This window comes from Cervus canadensis, chromosome 27 (genome assembly GCF_019320065.1).
Source record: "Cervus canadensis isolate Bull #8, Minnesota chromosome 27, ASM1932006v1, whole genome shotgun sequence".
In the NCBI taxonomy this organism is placed as follows: domain Eukaryota; kingdom Metazoa; phylum Chordata; class Mammalia; order Artiodactyla; family Cervidae; genus Cervus; species Cervus canadensis.
In genome coordinates, this window is record NC_057412.1 from 32,816,453 (window position 1) to 32,836,860 (window position 20,408).

At 36.6% G+C, this 20,408-nt stretch overlaps 1 protein-coding gene across 2 annotated transcripts in view; it reads left to right on the forward strand.

Moving 5' to 3' along the window:
* Nucleotides 1–20,408, forward strand: part of ZNF654 (zinc finger protein 654) — an 88,713-nt gene that overhangs the window by 12,108 nt on the left and 56,197 nt on the right. For both annotated transcript variants that reach the window (XM_043448833.1, XM_043448832.1), the window contains exon 2: nt 14,966–15,111. In XM_043448833.1, the coding sequence (XP_043304768.1) occupies nt 14,966–15,111 (146 nt within the window). The remainder of the gene's footprint in view (nt 1–14,965; nt 15,112–20,408) is intronic.

Genomic DNA, 20,408 nt, shown 5'->3' on the forward strand with positions numbered 1-20,408 from the left:
TTTTTATTATTGTTCTAAAATTTTATTATTTTGAGTTACGAGTTTTTCCTTTTACTGAAGCACAGTTGATTCCCAGTGTTGTCCCAGCCTCTGCTGAGCAGCAGAGTGACTCGGCTTTACACATACATACATTCTTTTAGAATATTACTTTCCATGATGGTTTATCCTAGAAGGCTGGATATAGTTCCCTGTGCAATACAGTAAGACCTTGTTGTTTATCCATTCTATGTGTGATAGTTTGTATCTACCAACCCCAGATTCCTAGTGCGTTCCTCTCCTCTGTCCTTCTCCCCTACTATAAGTCTGCTCTCTATGTCTGTGAATCTAGTTCTGTTTTGTAGAGAGGTTCATTTGTGCCATGTTTTAGATTCCACATGTTTTGCCCTTTAACTCTTGAGATTCTTTGTGTTCTCTTTTATATTTTGAACTTAACTTCAGTAACTACTAAGTGCTCATAACTTAATAGGTATTTATAAAATGCTGCATATATGCCTGTCTGACTGTGTGTGTGTATATATATATATATATATAAAACTTATTTTTTCTTAATATCAACCTATTGAATTATCCTTAATAATCTTAGGCATAGATCTAGATACATAAAGTGTTGTAGAAGGTATTCCTAAAAACAAATTGGCTGTGTACTATGTGGAAAGTTTCATCCTAATGATTATAGGACATTAAAGGAGGAAAAGTTCGCAACCCCTTCCTTCAAGAAACTGAATCATCTAGTAAGGGAGAAAAAGTTTATCTAACTGCTGCAACCACTGTCACGACCTTGATCCAAGCCATAGTCATCCTTCCTCTGGGAAATTTTATCTCCCTGCTTCCAGTTTTCTCAGTTCTTTTCTCCACATAGCCAAGTGATCCTTTTAAAGACGTAAGAGTGAGGTCTCTTCTAAACTAAACCTTCCATGTTTTTCTGTCTTAGGGTCGAAGCCAGAATTTTTGCCGTGGACTGCAGGGCTTCATGATCCAGCCTCTGTCTGGCTCTTTAACTTGTGTCCTGTCACTCTTTGTCTCTGCTGCTTACCTTCAGCCACTCTAGTGTTTTTGCCCCCTCCTTCAGCTTGAATAAGTATTCTCCTACTTCTTGTTATGTCTGCCAGAAACACTTCATTTGGATCAAATGAATGGTCTCCTATGATTAATTTCACAAAGAGAAATTAAAGTCTAGAGTCCCAAACAGGTTAAGATACCAAATTTCTGCCTTCCTGGAATATTGCTTAATCAGAGCCATTGTGCCTGTCCGGTTAGGGCTGGGGAGTTTTCAGGAGCTATAGCTTGGTTGTCGTCTCACTGGGAGTGGCTTCTTTTGCACCTCAAAAGGAAAATCATTTAACCTCCAACCATACTTTTTTAAGAATCCAGAAGGTAAATAGGGCAAATACTCCTTACACTACCCAGCCAACACCCATTAAACTTAGAAATGCTAGTAATTACTTGAACTTAGTACATAATACTGTTGACTCACATCACTTTTGCCAGTAGGATTTAGTGGTCTCACTGAAGATGAATATTGAAGGAAAGACGGGCGCACAAAAATGAAGATGGCAAGTCAGTTTTGGTTTCAGCCTCACCAGCGTGCTAGTCAGTTACAGCAGCTGCCAGTGTCTATAACTTGTAAAGTTTTACTGGGAAAATTCATCAAACGGTTGTGCCACTCTATGCTTATGATAATTTTTTGAGAGGTGGAAGCACTTTACCTGAACATTTCTGCTTTCTTGAAAGCTGTTTCTGATTTTCTGTCTTGCAGAGTTTATACATTTCATGAATGACAGCCCCAGGCACCAGGTCATACTTGATATATCTTCCTTAAGGTTTCCTTCATATTAAAAACTTTTAATTTCTATTTTTTTCTGTATTGTCCTGGAACTCCTGTGCTACAGTTGGTACAGATTCTGTTTAGTGGTATAGCTTCTTTACTGCCTTTTGTAAAGAGTATGTATATAACTTACTTGTAGTGTGGAAAGCTCAAAGTACAATCTCTGCAAGGCTCCACAAGACGAGCCTTGCAATTACCATAGCTCTGATGTTCTGCCCTCGTCTCTGGATTTCTCTGTCCCCAGCCTGTGCCAAGACGTTTTTAGCCTTGTGTTACCATGACTTTTGCTGCTTCCCCTGAAATTCTTAGGCCTGTTGAGCTAAAATCATAAAAGTACTCCTCTTGTGCTGCACATTTGTATTATTTGGACAATAGCCATAATGAAATAAAGCTACTTTTAATATTTCTGATGTCTGTATTCAGTGAAGATACTATGTCTTCTGCCACTTGCCCCTCTAAATCCTTTCTTTATTCTGCTTTTAACTGTTCTTTTGTCATTCAGTCTCTCAGTCATGTCTAACTCTTTCGGACCCCGTGGACTGCAGCACGCCAGGCTTCCCTGTCTTTCACCATCTCCTAGAGCTTGCTCAAACTCATGTCCTTTGAATCAGTGATGCCATCCAATCATCTTGTTCTCTCTCGTCTCCTTCTCCTCCTGCCTTCAGTCTTTCCCATCATCAGGGTCTTTTCTAATAAGTTAGCTCTTTGCGTCAGGTGGCCAAAATATCGGAGCTTCAGCTTCAGCATTAGTCCTTCCAATGAATATTCAGATTGATTTCCTTTAGGATTGACTGGTTCGATCTCTTTTAACTGTTCTAGACCTTGCATGATTTGTTCTACCTCACTGGCAGTGTAAACATTCCTTTTTGTCACATTCCTTTCAGCAGTGATTGTTGTTATTTAGTCACTAAGTTGTGTCTGACTTCTTTTTGTGACCCCATGGTCACAACCCTCCAGGTTCCTCTGTCCATGGGATTCTCCAGGCAGGAATACTGGAGTGGGCCGCCAGTTCTTCCTCCGGGATTCCTGATCCAGGGGCGTCTCCTGCATTGGCAGGCAGATTCTTTACTTCTGAGCTACCAGGAAAGTCCTTCAGCAATGATAGGATATGCCGTTTCATATAAACATAGTTGGTTTCTGTTTTTGTTTATATTTTAGCCTATTCTTAAGTTGGTCCCTCCTGTCTTCCTTTCCCTTTCTGTTTGCTTTTGGGCTTAGGTTTTATTATTGTTCAGTTGTCTCTTATCTTCAGTGAGATCTCCTGTAATATCAGAGATGAAAGTCAAGGAATTTGGAATTTACTGAAAAGCATTCACCATGAAATAGATTTTGCCCATTCTTATCTCCAAGATGTAAGGAAATCTTACCAGCTCAACATCAAACCAAGGTTTAACCTCTTATTTTGCTTTCCTTCAGGTTTGCTTTTCCTGTCCATTCTCTGAGGCCTAACTTGGAGTTCCTGGGCATTTTTCTTTGTGACACTGTGCCATATCATACATTGCCTCCTACAGTAACTAGTAATTTGAAATGCATCTGAAATGCTTCAGGTATTCAATGATAACCTCTGTTTTTCTTTTTTTTTTAACCTTTCCACAACTGTACAGATTTTATGTTACTGAATAACAGTCTCAGTCTTCATGGTGTGTGGTTTTTACACTTACTCTTATTATGTATTTTCTTTCCATTTCTTTAAAATACTGTTTTACCATAGTTGGATTTCCATTCTGATCCACTGCAACTTCCATGCTTCAGTTTGCCTCCTGTGCCTCTGTTAGATACCTTTGGAATCAGTCACTCTTTCTTTCTGATGAGTAACAGCTAAAATACATTTCCCCCCCAATTCCATCTTTAAGAATGAATAGTTCTGGTATATATCAGTATATTCTCGTTTTCTTTTTTCATATCTGACTAGTTTAGTTTCTGAGGTTGAATTCATTCTTAAGAAAGTCCTGCTTTGTTTCCATCTTAACATGACCTCCTTTTATTTATTTATTTTTTAACTCTTTCACTGTTATTTTGGTTGAAAGGTAGTCATCTTTTAGAAACAAATTTAGTTCTTGAGACTAAGCATACCTGGTACCTAAAGTTAGTTTTTGTTACCCTTTTTAGTTTCTGCTTTGGATGTGTAGTGATTCCATTGAGTTTTTCTTCTGCCTCAGTCTAGGAAAGTGACTTATGCCCTAAATAATAATTACGTTTGACCTTTCTTTATCTCTGCACTTAATAAAATCCACTGGACATCTTCATTGAACTCAAATAAAATCTTGATATATATAGCTTTGGTTAAGTTCATGTACATATCATTCTCAGAAGTTACTAGAGATCATATGACAGTGACTCTAGAAGCCTTTGGGCAAGTCACATGAATATAAGAGCTCTTCTCTGAGAACAAAATTAACACGGATCAAAGTAAGTCAGCTCATCTAAGACTAATATTAATAATTTAAAGTCTAGACATTCACACACACTAGTGTTCTAAGACCCATTTGGAACTTAACTGGTTTTCAATTTAATTCTTTGGCTTGTGGACTTTGTTGAGAAACCAGACAGAAGGAACAAAAAAAGATTTCCATCTGCTAGTATCTAAAAAGCCTGTATAACTAAAGGACATTTAAAAAATTCAAAATATAATTATTGCCTCAACAATACCTGCAATACCATCATGCCAGGTCATGCTAATTTTTTAAATTGTAGTATAGTTGACTTACAGTAGTTTGTGATAGTTTCAGATGTGCAGCATAATGATTCAGTATTTCTGCAGATTATATTCCATTATAGGTTATTACAAGATAATGGGTATAATTCCTTATGCTTTATGGTATATTCTGTTGCTTATCTCTCATATATGGTAGTTTGTATCTGTTAATCACATGCCCCTAATTTGCCCCTCCTGCTTTCCCTCTCCCATTTGGTATCTACACGTTGGTTTTCTATATCTGTGAGTCTGTGTTTTGCATAAACATTCATTTGTATTATTTTTTAGATTCCTCATATAGTATTTGGAATATAATCATATAGTATTTGGCTTTTTCTGACATATTTCACTAACCATAATATTTTCTAGGTCCATCCACACTGTTGCAGATGGCAGTATTCTTTTAAATGTTTTTGTGGCTGGATAATATTGCATTGTATATACATGTCTCGTCTTAATTTGGTCATTTGTTGATGGGCACTTGGGTTGCTTTCATATCTTGGTTACTGTGAATAGTGCTGTGGATATTGGGGTGTATGTACCTTTTCAAAGTAAAGTTTTTTTTTCCTTCCCAGATATATACCCAGGAGTGGAATTGTTAGATCATATGGTAATATGGTATTCTTATTTTTAGTTTTTCAAAAAACCTCCATACTGTTTTTCATGTTTGCTACACCAATTTACATTTCCATCAAGAGTGTAGAAGAGTTTCCCTTTCTCCATATCCTCTCTAACATTTGTTACCTGTAGACTTTTTGATGATAGCCATTCTGACACGTGTGAGGTGATACCTCATTATGGTTTTGATTTGCATTTCTTCTATAATTATCTTTATTGAGCATCTTTTTGTGTGCCTGTTAGCCATCTGTGTATCTTAGGAAAAATGTCTATTCAGGTCTTCTGATCATTTTGTGATTGGATTTTTTTTTTTAATTGAGTTGTATGAGCAGTTTGTATGTTTTGCACACCCCTTGTTGGTCACATAATTTGCATTTATTTTCTCCAGTTCTGTAGGTTTTTTCCTTTTGTTTATGGTTTCCTTTGCTATGCAAAAGCTTTTAAAAAAGTTTAGGTCTCATTTGTTTATTTTTGCTTTTATTTCTTTTGCCTTAGTGGCCATGCCAAATTGAAGTCAGATGCAGGGTTCTGCTTAGCCCATTCTAGTTAAGACTTTATCATGTACACACACATCTGTGGATATCACCAGCTGCAGGCAAATGAAGAGGTCTTTTCACTCCACATGTTAATTTGATATTCATATACATTTCCACATATTTTGGAGTTCCCTTGTTTTAATGTTTACACAGGGGGTTTTATGCCAGTTTTAATGTTTATACAGGGAGCATTTAGTATATTGCTTTCCCTAGTGAGTTTGGAATCAAATGAAAAATTGACAGGTACCAAAATCTATTAATATCTATTCAGGCATGAAGTTATTTTATTTGTATTGCTGTATCTAGGATATACTTTATTTGTCAATGAATATTGAACAAAATAGTTGAAACTCAGCAATAGCTTTTGAATAGGTTTTATTTGTGAGTGACTTATCTGCTTGCTAATAATAGCAAGTAAAATTTGTTGTAATTTTACATCTGGAAACAGTTAACCAGTTCATACTGATGCATTGAAATAGTCACCAGAATAAGCTTAAGCTTGCTGGGTGTTTTTTGAAACAAAGTGTACTGGTAATAATATCTGTTTGTTATGTGCCCAGAATTATCCTGGATTTTGACATATTACCTTAGTTCTTCAATAGCTCTGTGATTAATATTAAATTCATTTTACTGGAAACTTAGACTGAGAAGGTTAATAACTTTGCTAATGTTACACAGCTAATAAATGACAAAGCCCAGTCTGTCTTGATTCTAAAACCCGTGTTCTTCCCACAGTGCTGGTAATCTACCTATTGTATTTTTCTATCTGACTCGACAAATGAAACCCATATGTGAGGGTAAATCTTGGTGTGTAGTTGGGTAACAACGTAAGGAAAGTAAATGTATTTATATTATAAAATAGCATCCAGAAAATAAGTGAGAATATTGAAATCTGAGGGGAAAGTTTGGAACAAAAAGTTTTGGTTTTAAACTTGAAAACTGAACTAATTTTATACTTGTAGAAAAGAATACACTTATCAAGCTCAGGAAAGTAACATTGTATAATATCCAGTAAATTACAGACCTTATTAGAAAGTTACCAGTTTTCCTACCATTGCTCTTTTTTTTCTTTGTTTCAGGATATTATTTCTGATCTGGCATTGTGTTTAGTTATTAGTGTCTTTCACTCTCTAGCAGTTCTTCAGTTTTTCCTTTTGTGACCTTTGCATGTTTGAAGAGTACTGGTCAGGTTTGTTGGTTTGTTTGTTTTTTGGTAAAATATCCAATAGTTTGGGTTTGTTTGAGGATTTCTCATAATTAGAATGAGGTTTTTGCATTTTTGGCAAAATTACCACAAAAATGCTTTTGTCTTCCTTGGGGCATCATATCAAGAGGTTTATGATAGTATGCTTTACTGGTTATTGGTGCTGTTTGCCTTGATGGCTTGGTTAAGTTTGTGTCTGTGAGGTTTCTCCACTCAAAGATACTATCTTTCTGTTTTTATTTTTTAATTTTAATTTTTTATTTTTCTGTTTTTAGTTGATAACTGTCTTGTGGGAATTGCTTTTGAGATGGCAAATCTTGCAACTCCTGAAATTTTTCACCCACTTATAATAGCATAGATTCATGGTTCTTGTCTGCAACATTCATTTCTGTGTATAGTATTTGCGTAACGGTGATTTTCTGTTTCTCTCTTTTCATTGGTAGGTATTAACTGGTATTCTGCTGTGAGGAAAAGCAGTCTCATCTCTAACTTTTATTGATGAATTAGATTATTTCTATCAGTAAAGACTCATGGATACCATCATTTATTTTGTTGCTCAAATTGTTCTAGCTTTAACTGCTCAGAGCACCTTCAGGTTGGCTCCCATGTTCTTATATTCCATCACTGTTTCAGCATTTCATTACTTTCTGGCAGCACAAAGTGTTCGAGTCTTATCTTGATATTTTCTCTGTTCCATCCCTGCTGGAGGAGGGCTTGAGCAGCCCAAGTCCCTTGTATCTGAGGAGACCCAAGTATATTGGAGAACAGTGTTTAGAAACAAAGATTTGGGTCCCAAGTGTGTATACTGCTACTGAGGTGTCACTGCTCCTAGACCCTCTCAATGGACAGAGCCAGGAAATATATATACACACACAAACATATGTGTGTATATATAAGCTATATTATAAACGAATAACCTCATGATACTGAAAGGGGTGGGGAAAAGACTAACAATATTTGTTACAATGTTGATTTTAGGTTTTTAGAAGATGAATAGATTTATTCAGTGCATAGATTGGGATGTATTATAACCATTTTTTGAAGCTCTTAGAATGATTGTGATGTGGCTTAATCACATGACAGAGTACTAACCACTAAAAGATCATGGCTATGTTATGTTAGATTTAAAAAGTGGGTGGATTCAGTGTAAGCAAGTAATGAAATTAACATTAGTGAACAGCTCTGTTGACCCCAGTGAAATGTTTGAAATAATGTTGATGACAGTCGGAGGTTTCAGGTAGGAGAGTGACATGGATGCAAATGGCCAGCTAACAGAAGCAAAGTCATCCTGGATAACTGTGTTAATGATCTTAGTCTATTATAACCTGGACTTAGATATCAGGATTCTTTGCTTAGTGACAGACTAGTGTTTGGCAGTCTTCACTGTTTTGTTAGGAAAAAGGAGAACTCAGTTAAGAAACATAATCTTATTTTGGTTGATCACCTTATAATTTAGGGGTTCTTAAACTGCTGCATTTGTGTTATTTTTATACATTTGTGTGTTAGGCAGCCCTGGCTGCTATAACAAAATATCCCATTTCTAAATACAGTCACACTGGGGTTAAGACATCATTCAATACATGAACTTTAGAGGAACACATTTCAGTCTGTAGTAATTTGGATGAAGTATTTTAATGTTCTTAAATACAGTATGTAATTATCTATACAGCAGTTCTTTATAGAGTAACAGTAAAAACTGTTACTTATTAGAATACCAAAGAAAATGACAAATATAATAAGGTGTGTTCCTCGCGGCACAGTGGCCGGGTAAAGTACCTTCATTTTATGATGTCATGGAATCATCTCTCATTAGTTGAGTGCTTACTAATAAGTTACAGTGCAGGAGAAACATTTCAAAGTAAAAAGACAATGTAATGTAAAGTTTTATACATGTTAAGGAAAATATTTAAAAGAAGTGTTACAGTGAATGTTATAGTACAGTATTAGTATATGACATGACATTAAACAGTGTAAGAAGATTCAGTCAGAACTCCATATCTGTGTGTTCCACATCTGTGGATTCAACCAACTATGTATTAAAAATACTTGGAAAAAGACCCAGAAAGTTCCACAACACAAAACTTTAATTTGCTGTGTGCTTGCAACTATTTACATAGTACTTACACTGGATTATGGAGAAGGCAGTGGCACCCCACTCCAGTACTCTTGCCTGGAAAATCCCATGGATGGAGGAGCCTGGTAGGCTGCAGTCCATGGGGTCGCAAAGAGTTGGACATGACTGAGCGACTTCACTTTCACTTTTCACTTTTAGGCATTGGAGAAGGAAATGGCAACCCACTCCAGTGTTCTTGCCTGGAGAATCCCAGGGATGGGGTCGCACAGAGTCGGACACGACTGAAGTGACTTAGCAGTAGCAGTACACTGTATTATGTATTATAAGTAATTTCAGAGATGATATGCAAATACACTTTTATATAAAGGACTTGAGCTTCTGTAAATTTTGATATGGGGTGGGCGATCCTGTCATCTGAGTTAAATTCACCCATTCCAGTCCATTTTAGTTTGATGATTCCTAAAATGCCAATGTCACACTTGCCATCTCCTGTTTGACCACTTCCAATTTGTCTTGATTCATGGACCTAACATTCCATGTTCCTATGCAGAATTTTTCTTTACAGCATCAGAGTTTACTTCCATAACCAGTCACATCCACACCTGGGTGTTGTTTTTGCTTTGGCTCCATCTCTTCATTCTTTCTGGAGTTACTTCTCCACTGATATCCAGTAGCAAATTGGGCACCTACCGACCTGGGGAGTTCATCTTTCAATGTCCTATCTTTTTGCCTTTTCATACTGTTTATGGGGTTCTCAAGGCAAGAATACTGAAGTGATTTGCCATTCTCTTCTCCAGTGGACTACATTTTGTCAGACTTCTCCACCATGACCCGTCCATCTTGGGTGGCCCTACACGGCAGTTCATTATAGGGGACTTGAATGAAAAAGTAGGAAGTCACAAGATACCTGGAGTAATAGGCAAATTTGGCCTTGGAGTACAAAATGAAGAAGGTCAAAGGCTAACAGAGTTTTGCCAAGAGAACACACTGGTCATAGCAAACACCCTCTTCCAACAACACAAGAGAAGACTCTACACATGGACATTACCAGATGGTCAATTCCAAAATCAGATTGATTATATTCTTTGCAGCCAATGATGGAGAAGCTCTATTTTTCAGCAAAAACAAGACCAGGAGCTGACTGTGGCTCAGATCATGAACTACTTTTGCCAAATTCAGACTTAAATTGAAGAAAGTAGGGAAAACCACTAGACCATTCAGATATGACCTAAATCAAATCCCTTCTGATTATACAGTGGAAGTGAAAGATCTCTTCAGGGGACTAGATCTGATCGAGTGCCTGAAGAACTATGGACGGAGCTTCATTACGTTATACAGGAGGCAGTGGTCAAGACCATCCCCAAGAAAAAGAAATGGAAAAAGGCAAAATGGTTGTCTAAGGTGGCCTTACAAATAGCTGAGGGAAAAAAAGCTGCAAAAGGCAAAGGAGAAAAGGAAAGATATACCCATTTTAATGCAGAGTTCCAAAGAAGAGCAAGGGAGAGATAGGAAAGCCTTCCTCAGCGATCAATGAAAAGAAATAGAGGAAAACAATAGAGTGGGAAAGACTAGAGATCTCTTCAAGAAAATTAGAGATAGCAAGGCAACATTTCACGCAAAGATGGGCTCAATAAAGGACAGAAATGGTAGGGACCTAACAGAAGCAGAAGATATTAAGAAGAGGTGGCAAGAATACACAGAAAAACTATACAAAAACGATCTTCATGACCCAGATAATCACAATGGTGTGATCACTCACCTAGAGCCAGACATCCTGGAATGCAAAATCAAGTGGAACTTAGGAAGCATCACTACAAACAAAGCTAGTGGAGGTGATGGAATTCAAGTTGAACTATTTCAAATCCTAAAAGATGATGCTGTGAAGGTGCTGCACTTAATATTCCAGCAAATTTGGAAAACTCAGCAGTGGCCACAGCACTGGAAAGGAGATTTATTCCAATTCAAAAAAAGGCAATGCCAAAGGATGTTCAAACTACCACACAATTGCACTCATATCACATGCTAGTAAAGTAATGCTCAAAATTCTCTAAGCCAGGCTTCAACAGTATATGAACCATGAACTTCCATGTGTTCAAATTGGATTTAGAAAAGGCAGAGGAAGCAGAGATGAAATTACCAACATTTGCTGGATCATCGAAAAAGCAAGAAAGTTCCAGAAAAACATCTACTGCTTTATTGTCTACACCAAAGCCTTTGACTGTGTGAATCACAACAAACTGTGGAAAATTCTTCAAGAGATGGGAATACCAGACCACCTGACCTGCCTCCTGAGAAATCTGTATGCAGGTCAAGAAATAACAGTTAGAACTGGACATGGAACAACCGACCAGTTCCAAATTGGGAAAAGAGCACGTCAAGGCTGTATATTGTCACCCTGCTTATTTAACTTATATGCAGAGTAAATCATGAGAAATGCTGGACTGGATAAAGCACAAGCTGGAATCATGAAAGTGAAAGAGGAGAGTGAAAAAGTTGGCTTAAGATTCAACATTCAGAAAACTAATATCATGGCATCTGTTCCCATCATTACATGGCAAATAGATGGGGAAACAATGGAAACATTGAGAGACTTTATATCTTTGGGCTCCAAAATCAGTGCAGATGGTTAGTGCAGCCATGAAATTAAAAGACAGTTGCTCCTTGGAAGAAAAGTTATGACCAACCTAGATAGCATATGAAACAGCAGAGCCATTATTTTGCCAACAAAGGTCCATCTAGTCAAAGCTATGGTTTTTCTAGTAATCTATATGGATATGAGAGTTGGACTATAAAGAAAGCTAAGTGCCGAAGAATTGATGCTTTTAAATTGTGGTGTTCAAGAAGACTCTGAGAGTCCCTTGGACTGCAAGAGCTCAAACCAGTCCATCCTAAAGGAAATCAGTCCTGAATGTTCATCGGAAGGACTGATGTTGAAGCTGAAGCTCCAATACTTTGGCTACCTGATGCGAAGAACTGACTCACTTGAAAAGATCTGATGCTGGGAAAGATTGAAGTCAGGAGGAGAAGGGGATGACAGAGGATGAGATGGTTAGAAGGCATCACCGACTCGGTGAACATGAGTTGATGATGGAAAGGGAAGCCTTGCATGCTGCAGTACCTGGGGTTGCAAAGAGTCGGACGTGACTGAGCGACTGAACTAAACCGAACTGCTGCTGCTGCCGCTGCTGCCAAATCGCTTCAGTCGTGTCTGACTCTGTGCGACCCCATAGACGGCAGCCCACCAGGCTCCCCTGTCCCTGGGATTCTCCAGGTAAGAACACTGGAGTGGGTTGCTATTTCCTTCTCCAGCGCATGAAAATAAAAAGTGAAAGTGAAGTCGTTCAGTCGTGTCCGACCCTAGCGATCCCTAGGACTACAGTAGCCTACCAGGCTCCTCCGTCCATTCTCCAGGCAAGAGTACTGGAGTGGGGTGCCATTGCCTTCTCCCATGAACTGAACTGGGGGATCCTATAGCCAATCCTCGGCAGATACTGAGGGCCAACTGCTTGTACATTTCAACTAGTTGTATTTATTTTCCTTCACGCGTGTTATGGGAGCATACTGGAGGTCCGGCACACAAGTCCTTTTACTGTTTTGTGTTCAGATGGATCAGGTGGGGTATTAATAGCTGAGTCCTGGTGAATAAGGAAAGCTACAATGATTATAGAACCTGATAAAGTAGAAAGGCTCTCTTCTAAGGAGATGAACCCAGCCCATAAATAGGAAGTGAATAAGGTTCTAAGTAGAAATGTATTAGGGCAAACTAAAGACAGAAAAATGTGAGTTTGTTAGGTACCTATTTTTAATGTGGCACCAGAGAGGTTTTATGTGGGCCAAAAAGAGGCAATAAAGTTGGTCAAACACTATAGTGAAGAGAAAATTCAAATCCAGGAAGCCACCATTCTTTTTTTGCCTGTGGTGGTTTGGAAAAATCTGTCCTACTTGGGGCCATCATAGTTAGTAGTAGTTTTTAATTCCCAGGTTAAGAAGTACTAGACACTAGAAGGGGGATACATGTTCATAGAGCTTATGCTCTCTAGCTTTCTTTTTTATCCATACTTGTTCCTAGAAACATTGGAGACATACTGGCACCTGGCGTTACAATTTGGAATTGTCAAAGAACTGTGAAAAGTCAGGGCTTTTATCTAAGGTAGATCACCAGTTTCACAAATGCTGGCCAAAGATGGGAAACTCCTGGACTCTGTTACTTTTATAGCACAACAAACACCATGAGCTTCGAGTTCATGGTGGTTCCCTTTGCTTCTCAAGTATCACAAAGGTTTTGTGAATGGTCCAAGTGAATCCTGAACTCGAAGTTTATATCACAGCTTAGGAACCCCAAGCTTAGCGACTCCTAATCTTAAACCCCATGGATAGAGGAGCCTAGTGGGCTACAGTCCACAGAGTCACAGAAGAGTGGGACACAGCTTAGTAATTAAACAACAGCAATATTTTATAATCGTGGGCAAGCATATCTGCCTGACCTTTGCTCCGGAGAGAGCCATTGCTTTGAAGAGAGACATCATCTCTGTATTTCAGGGCTGTTTCCTATAAACACCTTTGAAAGGATGAAGGCAGTCTGGGTCTCTTTTAAAACCCAACTAATAAATAAATGGAAAAAAAAAAAAAAACTGGAAATACAAGGACCCATGGAAAATTACCTCTAACAGGAAGTGATTAGTATGAAAAGTCCTTGAGCTCTAAATGTTCTTGGCTATTCTACTCTTCTCTAGTTTTACCAGCTTTAAATCAGGAGTTGGCAAGCTTTTTCTGTAAAGGGGCAGATATTAAATATTTAGACTTTTGTTAGCCATATGATTTCATCATAACGACTCAACCTGTTATAGCAGGAAAGCAGCCATAGATTATATAATATGTAAATGGATAAACCTGGTTATGTTGCAGTAAAACTTTATGGATATTGAAATTTTAATTTCATGTACTTTTCATGCATCACAAATTTTTTTCAACCATTTGAAAATGTAATGCCCTTTCTTAGATTGTAGGTCATACAAAGATGGTGGTAGGCTGACTTAGGCCTACATGCCATAGTTTGCCAACCGGTTTTATAAGATGAATTTCTAGAATATAATAGTTTGAATATAGTAGTCTTGCATATAAGAGATCATAATTAACATTTTATAGCAATTGATAGTTCTAAATTGTTGTCTCATAAATTGTTCCCAGTTTAGCCTCAGAGTAAATCTGCAAGATAAGCATTATTATCTTCATGTTATGGTGAGGAAACTAATGCATTAAGAAGGTAGATGACATACCCAAATTCATAAAACTAGTTAAGTGACAGAGCCAAGACTGATTTTATTTTGTAATCTTTTCAGCATAATATGGTACAGTTTATGAAAGAGAATCATACCACTGTATCTTTAATACTCATTTGTTGCCAGAATGTTTAGTTCAGTCTTATATAAATTATAATGATAATAATGGATTCCTATTTCTAATTTTATTTATTACTATCTTCTGCTGACTAGCTATTTTAGTATTTGATAATTGGTATTTGGGGAAAAAACTAGATACAGGATGTGAAAGCATTTATTAAAACATTTGGTAAAGATTTGGCAGTTGAACCATATGGTCTCTTATATACTATAATTTTTTCCCACATTTTCAGATAATAGTTCATTTTATTTCCAGATGTATACAATGAAACTAAACAATAAAGAGGACCGTCACTGGTGACTCAGCAGTAAAGAATCCACCTGCCAATGCAGGAGATGTGGGTTTGAAGATAGCCTGGAGAGGGAAATGGCAACCCACTCCAGTATTCTTGCTTGGGAAATCCCATGGACATAGGAGCCTGGTGGGTTACAGTCTATGGGGTCACAAAAGAGTGGACATAACTTAGCAACTAAACAACAAAACAAGCAATAAAGAACTTTTTTCCCCTCCTAAATCACTTGTGTTCATGCTGAACTAATGTTTTATCTGGTAAGTTTTATCCAAATTTAACATTTTCTCTAATAATGTACTTTTTGGATTGCTTCCTTATCAGGTGGTTGAAGATTATGCTGGAAGATGGCAGGTCCCTTTGCCACAGCTTCAGGTTCTTCAGACGGCACTTTGCTGTTTTACATCAGCCAGTGCATCATTCCCAGATGAATGTGAGCACGTACAATATGTTTTGAGTAGCCTTGCTTTGTAAGTACCCTTTACTTCTCAAAAAGTATTTTTTTGATCTATATAAGAATTGATTTTTGATTATTTTTTTCTGCAGACAGAACCTTTCTTAAAGTCTTCCCTCAAAAAGAAATTTCCATTTCTTCATGTAAGGGTTTAGGTTTAATTTTGAACATTTAGCCATAATTTTACTTTTAGCTTTAGAGTTAAATGGAATCATTATAAAGATTTTTAGGTTTACTATTAGCACCTTCCTTTTTAATTCCCCAGAGTCTCTTGGCAAACTTTAATTGTAAGTCCCAGTAGCAATTGAGGCCGTTATAGTTAACAGAGGGAACTTAAATCAGGTCAGAAAGAGGTTAGGAAACTTTGGTTTTTAAAAACACTTGTAAAGGACTTTGAGTTAAAGATCACAAACTGAGCACTTGTATTTATCCTTTTGCCTTCCTCAGTTCAGTTCAGTTGCTCAGTCGTGTCCAACTCTTTGCAACCCCATGAATCGCAGCACGCCAGGCCTCCCTGTCCGCCTAGATCCTACTAAAGTAGTAAGGAAGTAGAAGAGGGAAATACAGTGAAAAGAAAATAGAGAAGAGTCATCAGTAAATGAAAAGATTTCAGCAGTTTTCTTTGGGAAAGAAAATACATAGAGGAGTGGCTTTTGAAACATGGCAGAGGAAGTCACAACTTAATTTTTTAAATTATTTTTGGCTCCTTAAATTAGACTCATATCAAATTAGTGGGTTGTGAATTCATTTATCAGCATTGCAAAATACAACAGAAAATATCAGAGTATGTCTCATAGGAAAAGTATTATTTTGTGCAGCTCTTTGTTGTTTTGTATATTTATTTTTATGTATGTGTATAATTCATTATTTGTAAAACATTTTTTGAAACTGTGGGTAGCTTATAAAACAAAATTATCCTAGCCTCATAAGATGGGAGAAAGACTATCTGTCATGCGTCCCCCTTGGAATCCTAGGGAGGTATAGAATTTGAACATGCAAGGCATCAAATAGAGAGTAGGGAATGAGATACTTTGGGAGAATACAGATAAAGGAATTAATTGCAGTTTTTCCATTCAGGTTACTCACCAGACCTTAGGGCCTGTCAGGTGGGGAAACAGCATTGATATTTTCTTTTTCTCTCTAAAGAAATTAAATGACTTTGGAGCAGTGACCTTTGTATTCCGGCAATTAAAGGTTTTTCTTTGAGACATCTACCTCATCACTTAATTACCCCAAAGAAAAAACTTATCAATCACCAAACTCTAAACATGCTCATAGGGTTCCCAATTAATTCTTAGATATTAATGGATATTCAAAAATTATCAGACATTTGGGGGATGACTTTATCATGGAAAAAACACGATGAAAACAAACTAAAAGAATTCTGGGAGAAATACTGTTAATGTTGAAAACAAAAAAATTAGAAGGGAAATATAAAATCTGTAATTCGCCTTTTCAGAGAGAGTTGAGATTTGTAGGACATTAAAACATATCATGCTGTGTGAAAGGAATAATGAGATATCAAAAATGAGTTTGTGGAAATAAAGAAAATATGATGGTTAAAATTTAGAATTCTCTAGGGAGTTGGAAAGTTGAATAATCCAGAATGTAAAACAAAACCAAAGTGAAGGAATATGTCAGAAAAAAACGGATGCAGTGACCTCATGTAGGAGGTTCATTATTTAACTAGTTGGAGTTCCAGAAAAATAATTTACAGAATACATGTTGGAGGAAATTTTCAAAGATACAATAAAATAATTTCCCAGAAATAAGTTGTAAACTTCCAGACTGAAAGAGCCCAAGAAGTGCTTAGCACATTGACTAGAAAAAATACTCTCATAAATACATCATTTTGCAACTTGAAAATATCAAGAATGAAAAAACAGATTTGAATACCTTCTAGCGAGAAAAAACTAGGTCACCTAAAAAGAAACAAATATCAGATTGGTATCAGTTTTCATACAACCAACAGGGGGTGGTAGAAAATAATGAATACAGTTTTAATGAGGACTTATTTTCAGTGTAGAATTTTATACTCATCCAAACTGTCAGTGAAGTATGAGAATAGAAACAGTATTTCCAGGCATGTAAGGACCTAGGAGATTGATTTGTCCACATTTTCTTTCTTAAGAAGTTATTAGAGAATGTGTATCCAGAAAAATGGGTTATGATATAAAAAGATCATATGACAGTGGATCTGGAAAATAGTATTTTTTACTTAAGATAGAGAGGAGGGAAGTTCCAGGGTCACTGCCGAATAGTAGGTCTTACAGATATGTCACTTCAAGAGGGAAGTATTCAGTAGGAGATTTGAAACTTAACCTTGAGACTTTGGAACCATTTAAGGTAATTATATAAGTAGACAAGGCAAAGGAAATAAAAAAGCAATTAGATACTCCAGGAAAATTAAAAATAATCTGAGTAGGAAAAGGATACAGAGTGATAACTCACTCACTTAGATATGCACTGAATGTTATTTAATGTTATATAAATATTATTTATATATTCTTCATATACATGATGCTTAGGGTACTTCCCAGGTGGCCCAAATGGGAAGGAACCCACCTGCCAATGCAGGAGACGTAACAGATGTGGGTTCAATCCCTGGGTCGGGAAGATCCCCTGGAGAATGGCATGGTAACCCACTCCAGTGTTCTTGCCTGGAGAATGCCATGGAAAGAGGAGCCTGGTGGGTAATGGTCCTTAGGGTCGCAAAGAGTCAGATATGACTGAAGTGACTTAGTGCACATGTACATACACACACACACACACACACACACGTAACAGATGTGGGTTCAATCCCTGGGTCGGGAAGATCCCCTGGAGAATGGCATGGTAACCCACTCATGGAAAGAGGAACCTGGTGGGTAATGGTCCTTAGGGTCGCAAAGAGTCAGATATGACTGAAGTGACTTAGTGCACATGTACACACACACACACACACACACACGTAACAGATGTGGGTTCAATCCCTGGGTCGGGAAGATCCGCTGGAGAATGGCATGGTAACCCACTCCAGTGTTCTTGCCTGGAGAATGCCATGGAAAGAGGAGCCTGGTGGGTAATGGTCCTTAGGGTCGCAAAGAGTCAGATATGACTGAAGTGACTTAGTGCACATGTACACACACACACACATGTACACACACACACACACACAAAATGCTTATTGACTTTAAGCTTATAAAAGCACAGAGTTACAGAACAGAGGAAAATTATTAGCCTTTCAGTATAAGACTATTTAGTGGAAACTGTGAGTTGAAAGTGAAGGAAAGGGGTACTAATAGCCTTCCTTTATTTCGTATTTTACAAAATGGAGTTTCAGTAGTATGGGAAACCATAAATAAAAGTATAAGTAAAGTTACAAAGATAAATAATAGAGGAATAATAATGAGTAACTGTTGGGAGGATGAAATTGGTTGTGTGAAGAGTTAAATTCTTTTTTATCATAGCAAGAAGTTAAGAGATAATAGTTAAAATTGGTAAATCAAGAAATACTTGAAAAGCTTATTGTTAGTAACTATTAAAAATACTGAAGTTGTTAACTCTGGGGCATTGGCAGTAAGAGACAGGGTTGAAAAGTTTCTGTACACTTAGCATTTTTAAATCTTGAAGACGTATAGATTTCATATATACGAACTTTATGGTTTTTTGATTTATATATATGATATATACATATAAATTTTAAAGAGAGCATGTATATTATGCTCTTTAAAAGTTTGTATGTATTTAAAGTCATAGGAGCTATGTGAAGTGATGGATATATTAACTGGCTTAATTATGATTACTGTTGTATGCTTTAAATATATACAATTTCTACTTGTCAGTTTTACCCTAGTAAAGCTGAAAAAAACTTGTAGGCAGGAAGAAGAATTTTGAGTATGACATTATGTGGACCGGTAGGAGCATAGCAGTTATAAAAGTGTGTGTGTATAACTTAATAACATTTATTTTTTGTGATACCTAAATGGATATGGGAAATATTAGGACTTGATTATAATTGACAAATCTTTACTCAGGCTAGTTTAAACAAAATAAGAAGGGCATGGAGGAATTTATTAGATGACTAAACCATGGAAAAGCAAGGACTAGAACTAGTTTCAGGATTTTCTGAATTCAGAGAATAAAATATCTAGAATTGGTCACTTTCCATCACTCCTTTTTTGGCTTCATTCTCTTGGGCAGCTGACAATTCTGGGATTAAGTTACTTTAACCAAAGGAAAAGAAACCCTCTGCTTCCACTTCTATTTCCCAAAACATTTTGGGAACTCAGGCCTGGCTGAGGTTATTTGCCTGTTGCTTGAATTAATCACTGTGTTGAAGAGAGTGTGATAAGAGTTTTGCCTGTCTGATAGTAAACACACCCCATAGCTAGGGGAAAAAGTGGAAAGAAGGATACTACATTGGCTACCTTGTGAGGACCATAGATTTGTTGGAAGGTAAGGAGTTTATTCAAGAAGTGAATGAGGTAGTGAGATAGCTGGCTAGGTTGGTGGACAAAAATAATGGATGTCATTTCAAAAAATATTTTTATATGATATTTTGAAAGCTACCAAAACATTTTCAATTATTCTCTGCTGATTTCTGAAGAGAAGAAAATAAATACTGAAAGAAAGATTAATTTTAAGCAAGAAGTACTATTCTTGATTCAGTGCCTATTTGGATTATTTCTCCCAATTTGGATTACTTCACTTTCATCTATATAATATTTAATTTTTCTGTTTTAATGTGAAAATGTTTTTAAAAGTCATTTGTTGATTTTCGTTCCTTGCTAGCTTTTTTTTTTTTTTTACTATTGCACATGAAAAGAATAATGTATTAAGCAAAAGTAAATCGTATCTAAGATGGACATTGCTAGGCAAAAGAAAGTAAATTATCTTAATGGTTTGTTAAATAGTAATGTTTCATTACTTTCTGCATTATTTGAATTTACTTTAGCGGAAAAGATAATTGTATTTTTAATACCAGGAAAAAAAAAAAGGAGAAATAACCACATGGTGGTACCATTAAAAGAACAGTGAGTCTGTAACAGTGTTCTATTTTATTGGAATATTTGAGCTAGAAAACTATTCTAACAATTATTCTATAATTATTCATTCATTCCTTCTGTAAATCTCTGTGCTTCATTCTAAGAGATAAAATAGAAAATAAGAGATGAAATTAAAAAAAAAAGAGAGATGAAATCTTGTTTTAAAGATCTTATAGACTTACTACATAAGCAACTCCAGTAGCATATATTATAAGTATAAAAGAATTACATGGTATAGTGAGAGAATATAACAGGGGACCTGACCTGGTCTGGGAGGTCAGGGAAA